The 21,169-nt window shown below is 36.5% G+C and overlaps 3 protein-coding genes across 5 annotated transcripts; 1 reads left to right on the forward strand and 2 right to left on the reverse strand.

Annotated features, from left to right (window-relative positions):
* On the forward strand, positions 1–7,946 carry mfap5 (microfibril associated protein 5). Of its 2 annotated transcripts, none has more exons than XM_083531799.1 (7): positions 1–155; positions 1,423–1,485; positions 1,598–1,627; positions 1,746–1,778; positions 1,869–1,956; positions 3,055–3,128; positions 7,194–7,946. In XM_083531799.1, exons 2-7 carry the CDS (start codon positions 1,443–1,445, stop codon positions 7,292–7,294), a joined length of 369 nt encoding a protein of 122 aa, XP_083387925.1. In that variant the 5' UTR covers positions 1–155; positions 1,423–1,442; the 3' UTR covers positions 7,295–7,946. The 2 variants fall into 2 exon arrangements, with proteins under 2 accessions (XP_083387925.1, XP_083387926.1); XM_083531800.1 differs by lacking the exon at positions 1–155 and adding an exon at positions 1,159–1,177.
* A 702-nt stretch (positions 7,947–8,648) lies between these two features.
* necap1 (NECAP endocytosis associated 1) lies at positions 8,649–17,160 on the reverse strand. Its single transcript, XM_083530484.1, has 8 exons — positions 17,008–17,160; positions 13,710–13,810; positions 11,056–11,160; positions 10,877–10,958; positions 10,689–10,797; positions 10,358–10,505; positions 9,802–9,901; positions 8,649–9,118 (listed from the first exon to the last, which is right to left on the reverse strand). Exons 1-8 carry the CDS (start codon positions 17,100–17,102, stop codon positions 9,061–9,063), a joined length of 798 nt encoding a protein of 265 aa, XP_083386610.1. The 5' UTR covers positions 17,103–17,160; the 3' UTR covers positions 8,649–9,060.
* A 266-nt stretch (positions 17,161–17,426) lies between these two features.
* On the reverse strand, positions 17,427–20,082 carry aicda (activation-induced cytidine deaminase). 2 transcript variants are annotated; one of them, XM_083530977.1, is made up of 5 exons: positions 19,961–20,082; positions 19,090–19,255; positions 18,561–18,840; positions 17,695–17,810; positions 17,427–17,593 (listed from the first exon to the last, which is right to left on the reverse strand). In XM_083530977.1, the coding sequence occupies exons 1-5, from the start codon at positions 19,978–19,980 to the stop codon at positions 17,543–17,545; spliced, it is 633 nt and encodes a 210-aa protein (XP_083387103.1). In that variant the 5' UTR covers positions 19,981–20,082; the 3' UTR covers positions 17,427–17,542. The 2 variants fall into 2 exon arrangements, with proteins under 2 accessions (XP_083387103.1, XP_083387102.1); XM_083530976.1 differs by lacking the exon at positions 19,961–20,082 and having other exon boundaries at positions 19,090–19,340.
* Between the last annotated feature and the right edge of the window lie 1,087 nt (positions 20,083–21,169).

Raw genomic sequence — 21,169 nt, forward strand, 5'->3', positions numbered from 1 at the left:
ATGCCTACATTTAGTCATTTTGGAAACAACAAAGAGAGAGAGAGCCACTGAGACTGAGAGAGAGATAGAGAGGCGGAGAGAAGTCGCAAAGTGTAAGAGGAGAGAGAAGACAAGGAAAGATCAATACATTTAGATAGGGCAACAAACAGAAAATTGTAAGTATTCATTCCTATTTGGAATTTCAACACACCACTATGGCATTCTCACACCTCACTATAACACTTTTACATTTTACTACAGCACAGTGAGTATGTATGTATGGTATCTGTCATTAACCATATGATGCTCATAAATCAGTGTTTTTCATTCTGATTCCTTTACCAAATACAGAGCACGATTCAGGCAAGTTTCACTATGACATCCGCTGCCTTTTACAAATATTATAACACCGTGTTTGTGCTTCTGTAAGTGTATCTCTATCTGTGAATAGTTGAGTAAATCAATGCATATAAACAGGAACTTGTAGATATCTAATTTGTTTATCCACTGTGCATAAAGGTGTGTGTGTGTGTGTGTGTGTGTGTGTGTGTGTGTGTGTGTGTGTGTGTGTGTGTGTGTGTGTGTGTGAGAGAAAGATAGAGAGAGAGAGAGAGAGAGAGATAGAGAGAGAGAGAGAGAGAGAGAGAGAGAGAGAGAGAGAGAGAGAGAGAGAGAGAGAGAGAGAGAGAGTGAGGGTGAGTTAAAGCAAAGAACATACTTTGAAAAGATTGAAAACATTCTCTCGGACATTGAAAAGAACATTCTTTTGTGTGAACTCATGACTTGGAGGCTTTACACCAAAACAAAATGAGGACAGAAACGAGAGAGAGAGAGAGAGAGAGAGAGAGAGATGGAACAGCTGCAACTGATTTCTATTTATTGCAGAGCAAAATAAAAAGAAGCAAATAAATAAATAGAAGTTCTTCACATCTTTTAAGTGTTTTTTTATGTGCTGTATTAGATAGGAGTTGATGTAGGGTGAGGAGGCCTGAGATGCAGTCAGTGTTTCAATTCATTCCAAAGGTGTTTTATAGGGTTGAGTTTCGGAGTTCCATAGCAGGCCACTTAAGATCTTCCACACCCACCCATGTAACTTATATGTTCATACAGCTGGCTTTGTACACAGGGGCATTGTCATGCTGGAACAGGTTTGGGTCTCCTAGTTCAAGTGATGAGGAAATTCAATGCTTACTTTGAGGTAACAGTTTGGGGAAGAACCACGTATGGCTGCAAAAGTCAGGTGTCGATACTTTTGTCCATATCATGTTTCTGTATACAAAATCTGTACATGTTATCCTGACTGCATAGAATTAAGTACTTTTGTCTTTATGGTTTATGTTGTATAACTACATCAGAAAAGCATTAAATACAACCAACTCCATTTTAATGAGTATGTTTAAACAGGAAGTCAACAGTTGTTTACTCCTGTTTTTTTCCCCATAGATCCCATACCACGCTGAGAGATGGCCTGCTACCCAAGCGTTGTGTTTCTGTACTGTTTCTGTGGTAACGGTCCAAATTGCACAACACAAACCAATTATACTGACTGGTGTTCACAAAGGATTATTTGTTCTCCTCACTGTTGGTGCAAATTTGTATTTTTTCCCCCTCATTGCAGGGCTTGTTGCTGTTTGCGCACAACCAGCAGGTAGGACAAAAGCGTTTCTGATTAAATAATCTAATGTGATCTACACTGATTGGGCTGTCTGTTTAATTGTTGCTAAGACATCTAATTTATAATAATTTATTCTTTTTTATTTTTTCAGAAACAAAGAAACCATCTACAGAAGTGCCAAAAGGTTAGTGTCATTGTTTATATAGATCCAGATCAAGGATTGGAGACAGAGATTGTGAGAGTCACCAGTGTGATAATGTCTGGTTTCTTGTAGACTGTCGAGAGGAAACGTACCTCTGCACTAGGATGTATTCTGTCCATCAGCCTACGAAGATGTGCCTCCACACCACGTGCATTTATGGGTATCTTAGACACACGCTTGTTGCTTTATGAAATTTTTTATGGTCCATTCTGCTACCGAATTTATTTTTAAATATTACTTTTGTTTCCTTTTCACAAAAGTGCAGCTGTATTATGTCCATATACATTTGCATCTTATCTTTTAACATTTATTCAGAGAGAGATAAACATGTCAACAGTCAACAGTAAAAATAAGAATAAAAAATGCACCCATGGAATCTGCAAGATTCTGGTCATCTTGAATTTAGTTTCACAAACCAGACCATCAGCTCCATAAAGGTCTGCTTGATTTAATCAATCGATACGGGCAATTACTAAATTTTCAATCGAAAAGGCATTTGGATTGCCAATTAAAACTAACTATTGACAACTTTAAATGGATGGTTTTCCTGTTTATATGATGTCTACAAAATAAAAATAATTAATCCAAGTCAAAAACTAAATACAAGTTAACTTGGGTCAGACTTGGACAAGAATCCAATCTGTGAAAGTAATAACATTATATCAACATGGATTAATAGAAAAATACATGCAAATATTGAATTAGATTCATCACAGCAAAAACATACGTTTCTTATTTAGATACAAATCGAGAAAAGGTGGGGCTAAGAAGGAAGCCCACTGACTACAAAATTAAAAGGGAAGCACAAAGACTAAAACATCACATGTAACATTTGTGTGACCTATATGTACTTGTCATTCTGTTTACACTGGTAGAAGGTATATTTTGGTTGTGGGTCTTTTTAGGATGCTGGTCTGATGGCCAGGAAATTGAACTCCAGTCTTTCAAATAACAGGTGGAGAAACTGTCCACTATTCTAACAACAAATTCAGCTGAACATTGTGAGTGCAGACTCCAGCAGCAGTGCGGTGTACTCAGAGGTCTCTGACTGGAACATAAGACTTTGTAACCAAAGAACCTATTTCCCAATATCCAAGAAACAGGTCTTAAGAAAAGTGTTGTCAATCATGATTAACAGGTATAGAAGAGGGAAGCTTTCTTTGCTCTCTCAGTTGTTCTTCTATACACCATCTTGGCTTGTATCAAACATGTCCACAGTGAAATACGTTGTATTAGATTTTCATTCTGTCTCTTGTAGTTTTCGTCGTGTCTATCGAATCAACAAGGAGCTCTGTGTGAGGACTGTGTGTCCACAGGAGGAGTTACTGAAAGGTGGGACAAATAATCATTGTCTTCTGTTGAGCAGAAAAAGGAATAATAGTGTTTTTTATACAGTAATATGTGTATTGCTTGCTGATACCCAGACGAAATCTGCTATAGCAATATATGCGAAGCATATATATATATATATATATATATATATGTATGTATGTATGTATGTATATGTATGTATGTATATATATATATATATATATATATATATATATATATATATATATATATATATATATATATATATATATATATATATATATATATATATAGCATACATGCTCTTGTTTGGATTTCACAGTTAAATATATGTCAGGTACTTGTGCCCATTTTTATATATGTAACATTTATTTTCCCAAATACACATACGTATGACATGACATGTATATGTCATGTCCATATATGGGTAAAGGATGTTTATCCTTGTTTTTATAACACACACACACACACACACACACACACACACACACACACACACACACACACACACACACACACACATTGTGCTTGTGTAATACATAAAATGTACCCTTTTCAAATAACTTATTGTTACTTACTTTATATAACTACCTTTCATTTATTTAAATAATTTTATTTAAATGGTCAAAAACGTTTAATTTTCAAACATTTATTGTTGGTTCACAATTGCATCTGGAGTAAAAAAAAAAAAAAAAAAAAAAGCAGCAGGACATAATGCAATACTTAAATTAATTCAATTGTTTAAATCCTGTGTGACAACAAGTAACAGGGATCAGCAAAAAATCAAATCTAGCATAAACATAATGTAACAAAACTGTAACATTGAAATATTAAACATTATTTTCACATTTTCAACATAGCGATTTCATTGCAAGGTAATGAATTAGTACTTTCTCCTGATCTGGAATTTAAAACACTCGATTTTTTTAATTTATTGTCCCAAACTGGACTCAATAATGTCACTTTTAAAACTCATATATCTAAAAGTAAAAAAAAAGAGAGAAAACAACGTATATTTAAATATACCCTTTCACAAAGTATTACATAAATAAAGTTAAGTATTGTCCAAAAAAAAAAAAAGAACGAAAAAACATACCGTGATTTAGTTATTCTCCCAAACCGGACTTAAAAATGCAAAAATGTGAAACACTAATGAGGTCTGTGAAATAGTACAAATATATAATAGATATATTTTTTGTGAGAAAAAAAAAATGCATGATAATGCATGTTTCACTTCATGTACAAAATTGGTTTTAACATGAAATTAAACCTTTACAAAACTCTTGGGGGGGTGGTAGCTCAATCATTAAGGCATTGGACTTTGGATCAGAAGGTCTCAGGTTCAAATCCCACCACCACCAAACTGCCACTGCTGGGCCCTTAAACAAGGCCCTAAACCTCTCCTCTGCTTAGTTGTAAGTCGCTCTGGATGAGGGCCAATTGCCTTAAAGGATTTATATATATATATATATATATATATATATATATATATATATATATATATATATATATATATATATATGGCTATATATCAGATTTCTGTATGGGATACCTCTGAGAAGCATATATATATGCTAAAATATAATTTTCTAGAGCACAGTTACCTTCAGAATTATTGGTACCTTTGGTGCATTTATAGTAAACATGGGTATCTTCCACTAAAAATTCAACAGAAATGTAAAAACAAAGATGAAAATCATGTTTATCTTCATAAATGTACATAAAAAGACTATGACTATATGTTAAAGTTTGGAAGCACCTGGCCATCACTCCAAAGCTGTGTGGACTTTTCCCAAACTGCTCCACTGAGCACCTTACGTGGTCAATTAGAACGATGACTGTCTCCTCACCTAACATTCTAACCTTACTAAATCTCTTATGGATGAATGAGCACAGATTTACACAGTCACACTCCAAAGTCTATTGGAAAGCCTTTACTGGAAGAGTGGATAAAATTGTAAAATCAGAAAAAAGATAATGTGGCATAGAGTGTAAAAAAAAGAAAAAGTGTTATAGTGTGGTGTCCACAAAGCTTTTGCTCATATAGTGACTATCCACTGATAATATTAAAGAAAGTTATATAGAGGATAATAGAGGAAGCAAATATATTTGACTCACAATAATTTCAGAGTCCAAAATTTGGGAAATTTGTAAACTCTGTGTCAGGGTAGCTTCAACATCTACAACCACAGTTCTAAAAATGTTGGGACAGTGTGTGAAATAGAAATAAAACCAGAATGCAATGATTTGCAAATCTCAAACATATTTTATTCACAGTACAATTTAGAAAACATTGAATGTTTAAATGAGGAAAGTAATTTTGTATTTGATGGCAGCAACACATCTCCAGTAAGTGTGGCAGGACCATGTTTTTTGAAAATAGTTGGTATACATCTGGGAATCGATGAGTCCAGTTGCTGGAATATTGGAAGATAAGTATTGTCTCTTTTGTCTTTGCTACAGGATTTTAGCTGCACAACAATCCTGGCTCTTCTTCCTTATGTGCCATATGTTTTCAAATGTTTGTTCAACACTCTTTTACTAGGAAGCTATGATGTTGTAGTAGATGCAGTATACAATTTAGCATTATCTGGCAGAAATACGCAAGGCCTTCCTTGAGCATATGTGGAAAGCATATGTTGCTTTAAAACCTGTGAATACCTTTCAGCAATAATGGTGCCTTTCCAAATGGAAAAAACTGCCCATTCAGAGGGTGCTAATGCTAATGCGCTAATGACGTAGGAGATGCAGGCTTCTGAAGTGTGTGCTGATAAAAAGCTAGATGGTCCCTCTGCTCTTTTGTCCATGGTTTGTGAGAAAACATTTGAACTTTAATTTGACTGATTAAAAACAGCTTTCCACTTTGTATCAGGCCATTTGAAATTAGTTTTGCCACAGAGAAGAAGTGGCATTTCTGGATCATGTTCACATTTGGCTTCTTCTTTGTAGAACATTAACCTGCATTTGTGGATCACATGGCAAACTGGGTTCACAGACAATGGACAGTGATTTTCTTTACAGAATTATGCCTTTTTTTTAAAAGCAGTGCTGCCTGAGGGCAGAATAATCAAAGATTACAGGCATTCAATGTTGATATTTAGCTCTTGTTTCTTACAAACAGAGATTTCTCCAGATTCTCTGAAACTTTTGACGATATTATGTACTGTAGATGATGAGATATTTAAAATCTCTGCAATTTTATGTTGAGAAACATGTTTACATCTAAGAGACTCTTTACTTCTTTTCCTCTCGAGGATACTCTTTTTATACCCAGTCACCTTACTGACCTGTTGTCAATTAACCCCATTAGTCGAATTGTTCCTCTGGTTGATTTTTATTAGTAACATTTACTTTTCCAACCTTTGTGTTGCTCCATCTAAATTTTTTATGAATTTTTTTTTTTAAGTTTCCTCAAATTGTACATATCCTCAATTCAAACATTTGATATGTTTTCTCTGTTAAATTGTTGAATAAAACATCTGTTTATGAGATTTGCAAATAGTTGTATTCTGTCTATGTACATTTGACATTTTAACCAAATCTTTTTGGGCCTGGGGTTGTAAAATTACACATCATATACCTGCCAATAAACTTTTTGTCAAGCATGCACTCTAACCAGATTGGTTAAATAAAAAGCACTATTTAACAACAAATACACAAATACATTTTGGCATCTGTTAGGAGGTGAGGCTTTACTTAAAAAGCATATCATGGAGTGCAGTAAGGTGTTTTACAGGAAAATTCAAAAGCAGCTCTCCTCACAGCAAAATCCAGGGGGACAATGAATTCCAATATACAATTCGATCTAAACAAAACATTTGTATTCACTTATTCAGATATTGTGTAATTTGTTATAAAAACATAAAAAAAAAACAAGACAAAGTACTAAAAGCAGGGCTATAAGTAATTGTGACGTACATGTTTTATTCTCCTACAAGAAATTTTATTCAATTAAAGATTAGGAGATTTATTCATAAGAATAAACATTATATCTGCAGATTTCCTAAGTGCCTCTGAGTGTAAATTTCCAATGTTCCTATTTTTGTTGCTAAATATCCAACCCCACCCTTCTTCTTTTCCCTCTAGCGGAACTATGCAGAGAGAAATCTGGCTGGCCCAAACGACTTCAGCGGTCAACCAAAGAAAATGATGACTTCCTTGTAAAACCAGAACATGGCAACCTCTGACAAACACAGAGGCATAAGGCTGTGCAGGATTGATGGACAGACAACTCATTTAAACAAACACAACTAAACATTTGCATAACATGTTTTTATTTTGAACTTCATGTTTTTGAACTCTGTGTGCTTTTTAACTGGTTTTCATGTTCTTTCATTACTGCATGATCATTTCTCACTACAAGCTGGGGTACATACAGTGGGGTCCAAAAGTCTCAGTAAATCGAATCGAATCAAATCAAATGGTTTATACCTTTATTACTTTCTGCTTAAGTCGAAATAAAGTGACCGTTAAGTATCTAAAATATTGGATTTTTAAGATTCTACACTATTTCTATTCTATGTTAAATGTTTTCTACAAAAGGTCCAATTTTTCTCAGGTCTAATCTCTTTTTTTTCTGAAGTGTGTGATCAGACACCAGATTGCATGGATCATAAGATTTTTGCACAAACTTGTGAAAACTAACAGATGCTCGGGACCCCACTGTGTACATATATTTTTGCTAAATATATCCACATTATTCATGTTCTCAATAGCTTATAACTATATTTTTAATATACTGTAGCTCAGTGTAAGCAATAATTTGAATACTTGTATACCAAAAAGATTTCCTTTTATAGCAACCATTTCTTCTTTAATGATATTAAAGCAATAATTCAAGTCCGAATGGCTTCTATCCCATTTTTCAACTTTATGTTTATTACATTGATTTTTTTTATATATTTAAACAAATACAACATAGTGTTTTGAGATTATACATATTCGCTTTATATGACTAGAATGAACACACACTATGCATAAAAAATAAAAAAAAAATCTGCATCCTGCTAATAGCAGTAACATATATAAAGTAACGCTAATTCACCTCAGAATTCAGAAATAAACGTCATCACAGTTACAGTCACATAAAATATCTCGGTTATCTATACTGCACACTAGAACACTGCAATCTGCCGTGTGAGACACGCGTTCGCATATGTACAATCTCTTAAAGTATTTCAAAATTGGTCTAGCCACAAAAAAAAAAAAAAGTGTGCTGTCGCAAAGGCATCAGGACTTGTTGATCTCTGATTTCGGTATGATGGCGTCTGTCTGAATATTGCTGCTTGGACAGATCAGGCTTTATTCGAGTCATTCCACATCTTAGTACAGATTACAGAAAGCAAAAGGTGTCAGGTGCAGTACTGACACCTGAAATCTTTCTCAGTGCTTTCACATAAACGAACGAATGCCTGATTTGTTAACAATTGCATATCGTCAGGAAAAAAAGAGCACTGATCTGATTGCTGGAAAACAAAAAAAAGCAGTGCTGTACCATAATCAATTCACATTACTATATTTGTTGTTGTTGATGCTGCTATATTTATTTTTTTGCATTTTCACCACCAGAGGGCGACACAACCCTTTCAATTGCGCTATACACCTTCTAGGGCAACTCGAGATTGTCCCAGAAGTTCAACATCTTGTTCCTGGTAAAGGTAAACACTTTTTCCAAATATACACATAAATATATTCTTCTTCTTCTTGAGGCTATCATGTCTCTGAATCCAGAATACATAAATAAATAAAATACATAAGCTTTTGACCAAATATTTATGTGGACGTCATGATTAATAACAAAACGGCGCAAAAAAAAAAAAGGACAGAGGACGAGTGTGTGGGTGTGTGGAAGAGAGAGGGAGAGATAAAGGGATACAGGTAATCTAGAGTGATAGCTTCCATGTGTGACAAGTAGGAGGAGGGAGACAATGAAGTAAGCAGCGGAATAACATTCTCAGAACTGGACCCAGTCTGTGGAAGCACAATCCGGCTTGGAGGGCTGAGAAGATAAACTGAGAGAAGGAGAGAGAGAGAGAGAAGGGGGGGGGGGGAGAGAGAGAGAGAGAGAGAGAGAGACATTTATTCATCTAAACACCTAACTCATCAACCTTATCTCTGTTCATACACATACAGTGACTTGTACTTATAAAGCAATGGCCAGAAACCATTTATTTCTTAGCAATAATAATAATAATAATAATAATAATAATAATAGATCGCACCAACTGCCATTAGAATACACAAAAGACACATGCCACATAATCTAGTGGAAAGCCTTCCTAAAAAAAATTTCATGGTAACAGCAAAGGAGACTTAAAATGCCTATTTAAAAGGCTATTTATCAAATCACAACATATTCTATTAATTTATTTACTTATTGTTTGTTTTTTAAGATTGCGGGTTTCTGTCTGGTCCGATTTTAACCGATTGAATGATTTACAATCTCTGTTATAGTGTGTATGTGTATATATCTGTATATATAGATCCAGTTATAGCATAACTCCCATGATTGGTTGTTTTTGTTGTTATTGTTGTCACTGAAATATGTACAGCATTGAAGTGATAAATGAAACGAGAAACTGGCTGAAGCTTGTCTCCGAGTCTACATGGCCACCAGACAGCGTCAAACAAGTCATATTTACATTATACATGTACATGGAGTCTGTGTCACGATCCCTCAAAGGTGCTGCTTTACCTGTCGGATGTAAAATCTCCCCATAGGTCCGCGTTCGTGTTAGGAGGATTCGGCTGGACCAGAGTGTTAGAGTCATTGCTGTCAAGGTCCAGCAAACAACCTGAGGAGAGAAACAAACAATAGTACTGAATAATACTCAGATTATAGGTCATATCAGACTATACAAAACGGTCCATGATATAAAAGTGGGGAACAAAAAAATCACTTTATATGACAACACTAATCTCAAATAAATAAATAAATAAATAAATAAATAATAATAATCGTATAAGTTCACATTGAATTCGTATCGATACCTTTGCTGTGAAACCATTACATTCGTTCGACTGGTATTTAAATATTATACATTATAACATGATCTAAATTTGAATACACACGTTTCCTGGATCGGACCTAAACAGACAGCATTATGAAGAACAAGCAGCTATTAAAGTCTGCCTGGAAAACAGTTCAGGATAAATCAGTAGATCAGGGATCCCAAACTCTGACCATTCTGTGGAGGTTCAGTCAGGGATCCTTTTAAAACTGTAATAATATCTAGTAATTCACAACTTACCTATGTCTCTACCGCTCGTTGGCGGTTCTGTATTGTTATTGGTGGAGGAGACTGAAGGAGGAGGAGCGATTTTGCCACTTGGTGGTGGCGGAAGCAGTCCAAGGCCACCTGTACTTTGTGGACGGGACTTGTCTCTCTTTTTACTTTGCTAAAATATAATAAAATGGAATAGTGTTAATCAATAAACAATATTCTGTTTTGAAAGACTCCTTGCTGTGAACTTTTTTTTTTTTTTATCTTATAATAAGCAGCACAATTAAGCTTTATTACAAGCAGCAGCATTCAGCATAATCACTTAATGCATGTAAAATCGAAAATTTAAAGAATTTACCCCAATGTTAAGAGTGATGGTCTGGCCTTCTTTAAAACCCAAATCTAATTTAGGGCCCAAGTCTGGGGTTTGAGCCTGCTTACTAAACTCATTATCCTGCTTTACCCATCTGAGAGAGAAAGAGAGATGATTAGAGAGAGCCATATTGACCCAATTGGTTATAAAATCAGAATGATATCAGCACATACTTGAAATGATCCTGCAAAGCCACGTTGAAATCGAACGCATCTCCCCGGTCACCAAATCCGATGCCAATAAAAGCACTACGACCTGCAAAAAAAAAAAAGTGGATGGAGGAGATTTGTCGTCTAATTCTGAGAGATGATATTTCAATCAGATTGAAAATATAAAACGCTGTGTCACTCACCGCTGTCATCTTGAATCCTAAGAACAAAGTAGCGGCTTGAGTCACTTACAGTTTCGATTGCAATACCAGGATACTGTTCCACCGGGGCTTGAGCAAACAGCTCCCCTACAGGACGGGATGGAACAGCATTAGCTAGCAGAACCTCACTCGACTCTTGCCGCGAAACGAGAATGAGGGAAAGAAAAAAAGAAAGAAAGAAAGAAAGACCTATATATATATTTATTTTTTTATTTTTTTAATCAATCAATAAATAAAAGGTATGTACAAAATGATGTGTTCAATTAGAAGAATAGGAGAGCATATGGATTTCCATTATGGCTAGATCAATTAATAGATATAAAAATACATATATTTTATTTTCTAAAAGAAAATAAAAAAATGTCACCTGTTAGGAAAAAAGTTCTATACATGGCAAAAACACTTTATCTTCTGGTTCAGTTTCATAATGAGAATTTCTCTGTGATATACCGTATTTTTTGGACTATAAGCCGCTACTTTTTTCCCACGTTTTGAACCCCGCGGCTTAAACAACGAAGCGGCTTATTCCTGGGTTTTTCCCGGTTTCACAAACTTCAAGCTAAAAAACTGAACCCCATAACATTAGACCAATGAAATTTCCGAACGGAAATGAAAAAACGCACCTCACCTGTGTTCTGAGCTGCACGGCATCGGGAGAAAAATGTTTTTTTAAACGCACGACGATGCCAAAAGATAAACTCCCAAGAGAAATAGTTGTGAAAGGAAGGAGGAAGACAGTGAACAATGACTTTCTTGGTAGGCTTCTGTTTAGATACAAGCCGTTGTAACGCGTTGAGTCTGGGTGAAGGGAGAGCTCGCTAACTCCAGTTGCAACAGAAATCATATAAGCACAGACAGGTTTCCAAAACTCATGCTTTTTTATTTTTCTTGTCAACAGCGTTACGGGTTAGTCAAAGAAACTTAGAAATGAGCATCAAAAAATAATTAGGACATAATCCTCGTCTTGCACACACGCAGTAATAGCGGAAAAATGCGGCGGCAGGCTATTCCCAAAATACCGCTATGCTCCTAAAGGAAGCGCAACATATTTCACCCGTTACACCATGTAACAGACACTGTCTTTCGGTAAAGCCTGTGTAAAGTTCATTAGTTTCAGTGTAGACACCTGCGGCTTATAGACAGGTGCGCCTTATTTATGTTCAAAATAAAAATATTTGTCAAATTTAGTGGGTGCGGCTAATATATGGGTGCGCCTTATAGTCCGGAAATTACGGTACTTTACAATAAAATGCACACGTCTTTTCAAAGACCAATCGATGAGAAAAATCAGTGACCTCTCTTGTGAATTATTTCACCCACAGAACATTTGTCTGGAGCATCTAGGATGTGAAAATACTCACAGAAAAAAAATCAGGAGATGTTCATCTACATGTCTCGAGTTTCTGCTATAATTATTAATATTCCTTTCGTATGGGGTTCTGATGTGATGACATTAAATTCATGACAATTGCAGGTATTGTCACCTGGATGTACAAAATGTTTCCATTGATTCATAGCCACAGAGTTTACCTTAAAAACAACAATAAAATCGTTCCCTTTGGGATTTCCCAAATTGGAAAAGCCATGAGTGAAAAAACAAGCTGAACTTAAGAAATCATATGTGCAAAAACTTATGATTCTATAGCTTGTATAACCACCTTTAGCATTTATAACGATAAGTAATCTCATGTTTTGTATGAATTGATCAGTTCCTGTCTTTGAGCATTGCACATTCTGACCTTGGAGTGAATTTGCTGAGACGTCTACTCTTGGGAAAAATCGAGAAACTGTCTAGAATGTTTTCCACTTGTGAATGATCTTCCCCCCTGTAGAATGATGAGCTTTAAATTGTTAGGAAAAGGCCTTATAACCCTTCCCAGATTGATTAACAGCAACACACAGCTAAATGACAAATAAACTGCTAAAACTTTGGCTTTTATAAAGATGGTCACACTTGCTGATGAATAATTAATCAAGGGCATTGGATTAGTGGCATCTGGCTGCTACTGAACCTCTTAATTCCTATAAAAGCAGTAAGGGCATACTTAGTTTTTCCACACATAAATTTTTCCAGTTTGCCTTCATTTTTGCAAAAACAGGGTGTAATACGCGTTTGCCGTTCATCTGATTCGATATTTGGACACATGGCATGTGTATGAGCCGAGGCTCTGATATCAATCACTAATTTTAAGGTACACTATATGGACACCTGACCAGAAGATTCATGAATGAATGAAGCTGGTGATGGTGAAGACGACACCATTGCAGAAACAGAACAGAATTCATGTTTGGATTCTTGAATGGCTTAATATCTATATTTGAAACCAGCAAAAATGTTTGCAAAAAAACCAATAAGCTGTATCCTTGTTTGTGAAAATAAGAACAACAAATGAACAAATCCTAAACAGACTATAAATACGTTATTTACTCACATGTGTGACGTCTTAACCTATGTACATCATGTCTTTGTTTCAGGATCATTCCTGATTTTTCGCTTTGCCAAATCCATGTTCGTGTTAGTTTTGGGCCTATTAACCTGCCCTGACTGTGTGTGTGTGTGTGTGTGTGTGTGTGTGTGTGTGTGTGTGTGTGTGTGCACGCGTGCACTGCTATTGGGCACTTTGTCTTGCTCTGACCTGAGATCTTATCCTCTAGTTTAATATAGGCCATTTTCCCCCTGGCCGTCACTCTCATTCGGCCTGTCCAGTCAGGAGCGTCTAACTTCCAATCAGCTGCCCTGCAACAAACAAACAAGATGATTATGTGCATTTGCATTATTAATTACACACACACTTCAATGTAAGCGAAGAGCAAGAATAGTTGAGTTAATAGGAAGATATCGCAAATGCAAATGTCACGAAAAATTAAGATAATCTAATAACAGATACTTTATAAATGTACTTAAGTCCAGTAATACTAAATACTTTGTTACTGTCTGCAACTGGTCGAAACTATTTCCCCTCTATCCTTGTCAAATAACAGACTAGCAAGTTCAGATGTAAGCCCAGCAAGGTATTTATACTCGTCATATACAAAAAAAAAAAAAAAAAAAAAAAAAAAGCTGCAGCAGAGCTGATAAACGTGTAAAACAAAACTGGCCATGGTTGAGTGACTCGTTTTAATCACATGACCCAGCACGACTTCTGCACCAGATCATCAGGAGTGGTTTTACCAAATCAGACACGTTTATGTAAATGATTTAACTGAAGGAAACTCATCAGACCAGTAAAGATATGAGTTGAGAAAGAGGACAGTTTCTAGACTAATTTATAGATGTGTTTTTTTTTTTTTACCCTCTCTGACCGGACAGTACGGCTTTTTTTCTTTTTTTTTTTAAAGCCAGCAATGAAAACAGAACATTTAAAGATGAATGGTCAGAAAAGTATGTGTTTACTCTCTTCACATAAATGGAAAATAGACACGTGTCATCTGTTGCACAAGAAAGCAAAACATCACACCAATTTAGATTTGTCTTATTTATAGCCATAAATAGTTTGAATGTTTTAAAAATAGTAACTGATTTCATCATTCAGTCATGCTAATTATTTATTCTGACCTTGTTTCTTGACCCATTGTCTCTAATCGTACCTTAATACATTCGAGCTGAATACCCCTGGACTAGCTATGAGCTCACAGAGTGATGTCGGCTTGAACTTTCTGGCTTGTAGGCTGTTTGTTTCTCAAAGGTGTCACTGTGGCATATAAAAACCCCAGCAACACAACAGGGCTTAATAGAGACTTGTACCACACATACCATACAAACAACTCAATGTTACTGCTGTGATCAGAACAACACTTAGACCAGTAGTTGCCTGAAGGTGGTCTCTTTCCAATAACCAAAAACAGAAGTGGCTTAAAAAAATGAACAAACAAAGCAAACAAATATCCAATTAAACCATAACATGCTGCTGAATGCAATAATCTGAAAAGTGTATAAACAGCACATCACTGATTGGAAATCATTCACTGCTGAGGAAACATTAGATTCCAACAAATGGTTCCACTTTGGGAACCATGATGGGCATGTAATTATTAGGAACAGATCTAATACAATAGCTTAGGACTTCAATTGGCATGACTAGTTTTGGACTACAGCATCCATCATTGCACAGATGACAACCTCAACAATGATTAAACTTTAATGAATGGATATATGGTGCCATGCAGATAAGGATGGGTTCCCTTTTGAGTCTGGTTCCTCTCAAAGTTTATTTCTAACATCACCATTATAATCATTGGTTTGTGCATCATATATACTGTATATACAAACTATATTTTATAAAGTAAAACTCTTCCCACTCTTTTGGGAAGATGTTCCACTAGATTTTGGAGTGTGCTTATGGATATTTGTGTTCATCAGCCACAAGGGTGTTACTAAAGGCAGGTACTGATGTAGGTGAGGAGATCTGGGGTGCAGTCAACATTTCAATTCATCCCCAAGGTGTTCAGTAGGGATGAGATCAGAGCTCTATAGCAGGCCACTTAAGATCTTCCTCTCCAAAGCATGTAAACCAGATCTAAGGATGTCCAATTGAGTGCCTTCAGCTTTGTGGTAACCACATAAAGCAGAGAGGCCAGGTGACCCAATACTTTTAGAAATATAGTGTGTATGTATGTATGTATGTATGTATGTAGGTATGTAGGTAAGTAGATAGATTAGATTAGAGAGAGAGAGAGAGAGAGAGAGAGAGAGAGAGAGAGAGAGAGAGAGAGAGAGAGAGAGAGAGAGAGAAGGACAGAAGGGGGGGCAGGAGGAGGGCGAGCACGAAGGGAAGTTGGCGGGATCCCTGACTGTATAAGGTTTAGGAACACAGGCTGTAAAGTTTGTGTCGTAATAAATTAGCTTTTTATATTGAAATCTTGAGAACATTAAATCTGTACACATATACAAAAAAGAAAAAGAAACATAGATATGCATGACGTCTTACGGGATAATATTGGGATGATTAATATGTCAGGATGAAAGAGAGAGAGAGAGAGAGAGAGAGAGAGAGAGAGAGAGAGAGAGAGAGAGAGAGAGCACATATGTTGTCCTAGCTGAAATGAGGAACTCATCAAAAGCAAACCATGTTTCATTTTATGGCTCATTTTCCGTCTGCTTTATCAGTGAGATATAACAGATGTCATGCTCTGATGCCCTTTGGGTTGATTGTGTCCAAGAATCATTTATTACTCAGCAATCAAAGCTGCTCTAGTTTTCTCCCTCAGCTCTCCCACGCGACTGCGGATGCGCCAATCATCATCCAGGAACCGGATTCAACCCAAACCCCGGCGTCCAGTCATTGTCCGGAACCGAGCTGACGTCAGCATATTAAGTATGAACGTAAACACGGTGTCTCAAACTATCCTTCAAACATCCTTTTAAACACACGCACGCACAGGGCATCGCTTAATGATTACGCACTCCAATAAAGCAAACAAACCGGTCATGAGTTTACTGAAATGAATCGCGGATGATGCAGATGATGATGATGATGATGATGATGATCTTGATCATGATGAATTCGCCATGCAGTCTAGGGTTTTTGATGACAGATGATGAGGCTGTGTGACGTCATAAAGTCAAACCATACCAAGCAACTAAGAATCACATTATTCCTATGGCAAGGATTTTTTATTTTTTTTTAAATCAATCCCACCTATGACAATCACTTTTCCCTTTTATTACGTAATAATTTGTATGACGTAATAGTTTGCAAAGGGCAGAAATCCTGTGTGAACGTGCACTACGGATTAGGAAAACGAGCGTAATGAACGGGAGCTGTGAGTGTGATGGTGATGGTGATGGTGGTGGTGGTGATGATGATGATGCGCGTCGGCTTGTGCACGCCGGTGGATAGGTGAGGGGACGTAACGCGGAGAGGACAGGAGGGACGGGAGGACACGCGACGGCACGGCAGGGTCACGGCTTTTTTTTTTTGGTTTTCCGTTTACCTGATGGCGCGGTTCGACGCTCGCGGCGGAATGCGGTACACGTTGACGTCGGGTTTGACACACAGGACCGACTCGTACTCCACCTCGGCCGCCATCTTGGATTGTTCATTCAGCCGCTGGTGTGTGCTGCAGCCTGCGCTCTCGGTCGGTGGTGGCGGTGGGGGCGCTTAACGGTTCCGTTCCCGTCGTAATACACCGAATATCCGCGCACTACTTACTGACTTCTTCTCCACGAAGAACACTCGGGTTTGTGTTGCGAAGGAGCTCTTTTTTTCAAAATACCTTACGACTGAAAAATAAATAAGTAAATAAATAAAAACACCGCACACACACACACGAGTCATATGAAAACGGTTTATTAGTAGTAGTTGGGGGGGGGGGGGGGGGACAGCACCTTTGAACCCCTGTATCAATACCAGTAATGCTATTCAGAAGTAAAAAAATAAAAATTAATGTTTCAGTGATTCAAGTCTCAGGAATTTCTTTTCTCATAACATTAGCACCATAATTCATTGTCAAGTAAACTCTTGGTCATTTAAAGCCCCAGCAGAGCGAAGCCATCCCTCAGGTCTTCACAGTCACTAGGCTGTAGAGACAAAAAGAGAGGTACACACAATCTGTGACACTTTTATAAATCCGAGAGTCGACTTATTATTATCAGATCTCTCCTCAATTATTCCTCCTTACCTGCAGTATTCGGTGAAGTTTCCGGGACAATCTGGTAGAGTTCTGGTGAAGGCCATCCCAAGCCTTGAACGCTCTTTGATTACGAGCCACAAAGGTTTGCCAACAGTAGAAAAAATCTGGAGAGAAGATATGGCACAGAGAGAAAGGTTTTATGATCACACGGTTGCATTCAACAGTTAGGGTTGAGGGTTAGGAATAAGCCCTCTGACTGTATTGTCCAGGCTCTTGAGTAACTGTTTAGGGCCATTAAAGAAGCACACACAACCCTTGAAAACCCAAAATGTACAGGTACACAGCTGCAGCACGAGCAAGGAAGGTGGTAGATGAGTGGTTCATGAATTGCTTATTGAACCTTAGATGGAAAGGCCATGAGTTCAAATCCCAGCAAACCCACAACTGCTTTAGTTATAAGTCACTGTGGATAAGGGGGTCTGCCAAATGCCGTAAATATATTATTACTCATTCTTATGTGATTTCTTTCATATTCATCTGAGAGCTTTTTAATGTTAACCAGTCCATTATCACTGTTTTCTGAGAAAATCATCCACGTGTGTCTTTAGCAACAAAAAGTTTAATTTTGATGTGTACACATAGCAAACCGATTCATTTAGCAAAGCGGTGCTAATTGAATCTTATCTGATGAGATGCCGAGGCCTCCGTCTCGGCCGTCATTGATCAAATAGATGTATAAAAGAGAATTCTACAAATGAATAGACTACTAAATAAATCTAATGGCAACATTATTCATGAAACTGCATGCATCGGTGGGAAAGATTATACTGACCGTATGTGATTATAAAAGCCTACTGAGAAACCTAATATATTACAACAATAACAGTAAATGGTATAATGTTTTTATTTTTTACCTTTATAGGTCATGACAGTCACTTGCACGCCAGCCCTTTGCAAGCATCGGAGTCCCTCACTCTCCTGACTGTCCTCCTGGTCACAGAAGTAAAGGCGTGAGACAAAGATGCGCAGCCGCAGGTTGGGCATCTGAGACATGAAGCGTGAAAGGCGATGGGCGCAGTTTGAACAGGGTGACCAGGAACAGAACCAAGTAATGGCATATGCCACCCGGACACCGTCCACACCAGAACCCAAGAAACCGGGGCACAGTACCCCAAGATAGCTCAGGAAAAGAAGCTGAGGGATGGAAAATGGAAGATTTGCATTATCTACTGTAATTATTATCAAATTTTTTTCTCATAATCCCATCATGTTATTAGCAATGCAATCAGAATCTTACTAGACTTACTAAAATTCCCAAATCCATATATGAAGATTGTTTTCATGGTACTGTGTGAATGTAGGTGTGAGTGCAGTCATTTCAAACTGACTTTATCTCATAATCTCTTTTTCTTTTGCAGTTGCATCTGTTCATACACATCTTACCTCCACATGGCAGCCAGAGCGATTGCGCAGGTGTCCAAAGTCGAAGGAGAGCGAGTCGGGACTGTTGCGTCTCTTAACAACAAAACAGAGGTAGGTCTCGTTTCTCCCACGTGCCCAGCGTACGTTCTTATAGTGATAAATAAACTTCCTCTGAGTCAGCAGCACACTACAACGAAAGAACAATGGGCCAAAATGTTTATTATTCAGCATGAGCAATGCCAGAATATACTATAATATGCTTATGTATTGTGGAAATTAGGTCCGAGGATATTCTCTATTTGAAAACATTCACTGTATGTCAAAGGTGGATTGAAATAATTGTTCTGTAAATGTAATGCATTTTAAAATATTTATACATATACTGTATATTTTCATAGTGAATTTGTAAATAATTGATATGTAATTGATACAATTAAAAATTATAATATTATATATAATTATAAATTATATAATTATATATAACAATAATAATGTATACACAGTATATCTATATAATGTCTTTTTTTTTACTTTAAATGTCTGGTGCAGTCAGGCATATAGGAAATGCTACAACAACAGTTATACATAGATATTCAGCTTGTGCTGTGCAAAGCTTCCCCATGCTCACACAAATACACACATCTATGCAAAAAAAACCCACCATATCTCGCATTCTCAGTTTCATCCTAATATTTGAAAAAAAAAAATAGCTTCAGTTTATTTCTATATCATGTATAACACAGACATATTTCTATACTTTAAAAAATCTAGGAATTTAAATATATATACATATATTTTGGAACACTCTATCAGCAGCAGGCTTTATGGGCTGTACATTTGCAGCATTTACAGTAGCTTTCTTAGTGTTATGGGATTTTTTTTTCTCACTCACCTGTCCAGCTTGCTCATCATTCCGAAAGATGAAACCAGCTCAGTGGTTGAGTCATGCAAAAATGAGTGAGAGTTTTGAAAGTGAAGAGGAGGAAGAAGGAGGTATAGAAAACGTGTGACATATTGATACAGTTGGTTGAAAGGGGGTCCCTGATTGGGTGATAACAGTTTTTAAACACAGTTGGGAGGGCTGAAGTTTATTCTAACTGACAATGTCAGAGAATCATATTAATAGCAGGTGCTATTTAAAGCGACATAGAAATCAGTTCTAACCTCATAAAACAACAAACATTGGGCAATAACTAGAGAATGAATATAAACATCTACACACCGCCCCTAAAGTGGAAGGTTTTTTTGTAATAAAAAAAAAATTCACCAATATTATCGGTTGAGTAAACCTTTTCCAACATCAGTGTTAAATTACTCATAAACGTATTAATTAATTGAAAAACAATCAAACATTTTAGGGACGAATGAATAAATTAACTTCTGGTTGCCCGAGTGTGCGAATTCTTTACAATTGTGGGTGTGGCTGTATTCGGAATGAAGCAATCACATTCAATTCCATGTTCACAAAAGAATTATACACCTGTCACCATTTGATATTATTCTAATTGAAAGATTAAAAGATCAGCAGTTATTGTAGGATTTGAATCTTTTTGGTTTGTGAGGTTGTGGTCCACAAAGAGCTTACACAGCATATAAAACAATTTCCAAAATATTCCAGGTACCATGGAACAATGTAAAGGCCATCATCAGCAAACAGGGAAAATGGATGTCCATCCTAAATGTTTCAAAATACAAGACAAAAACGTAAAAACGTGAATCACCCCACAATGGCGCAATATTTTTTTTAATGTTAAGGACTATTTCAGAAGCGTATATTAATTCCATAATTTCCAATTACTAAAAAACCCATATTTTATTCACAATACAACATATCAAATGTTTAAACTGATTAAATGTACAAATTAAAAAAAAAGGGCATTTTGAATGTCTCAAAAAAGCAGGGACAGGGAAAAAAAGGTAAGTGTTATTAAAAAAGGTAAGTGTTATTAAAAAAGTGTTACATCAACACATTTTGGAACAATTTCTGAATAATATTTCTCAACATAAAGTTGTAAAACAGTTAAATATTCTATAATTTACTTTATATAATATCATCAAAAGTTTCAAAGAATCTGGAAAAAGCTCTGTGCACAAGAGACAA

This window comes from Silurus aristotelis (assembly GCF_946808225.1).
Source record: "Silurus aristotelis genome assembly, chromosome: 1".
In the NCBI taxonomy this organism is placed as follows: domain Eukaryota; kingdom Metazoa; phylum Chordata; class Actinopteri; order Siluriformes; family Siluridae; genus Silurus; species Silurus aristotelis.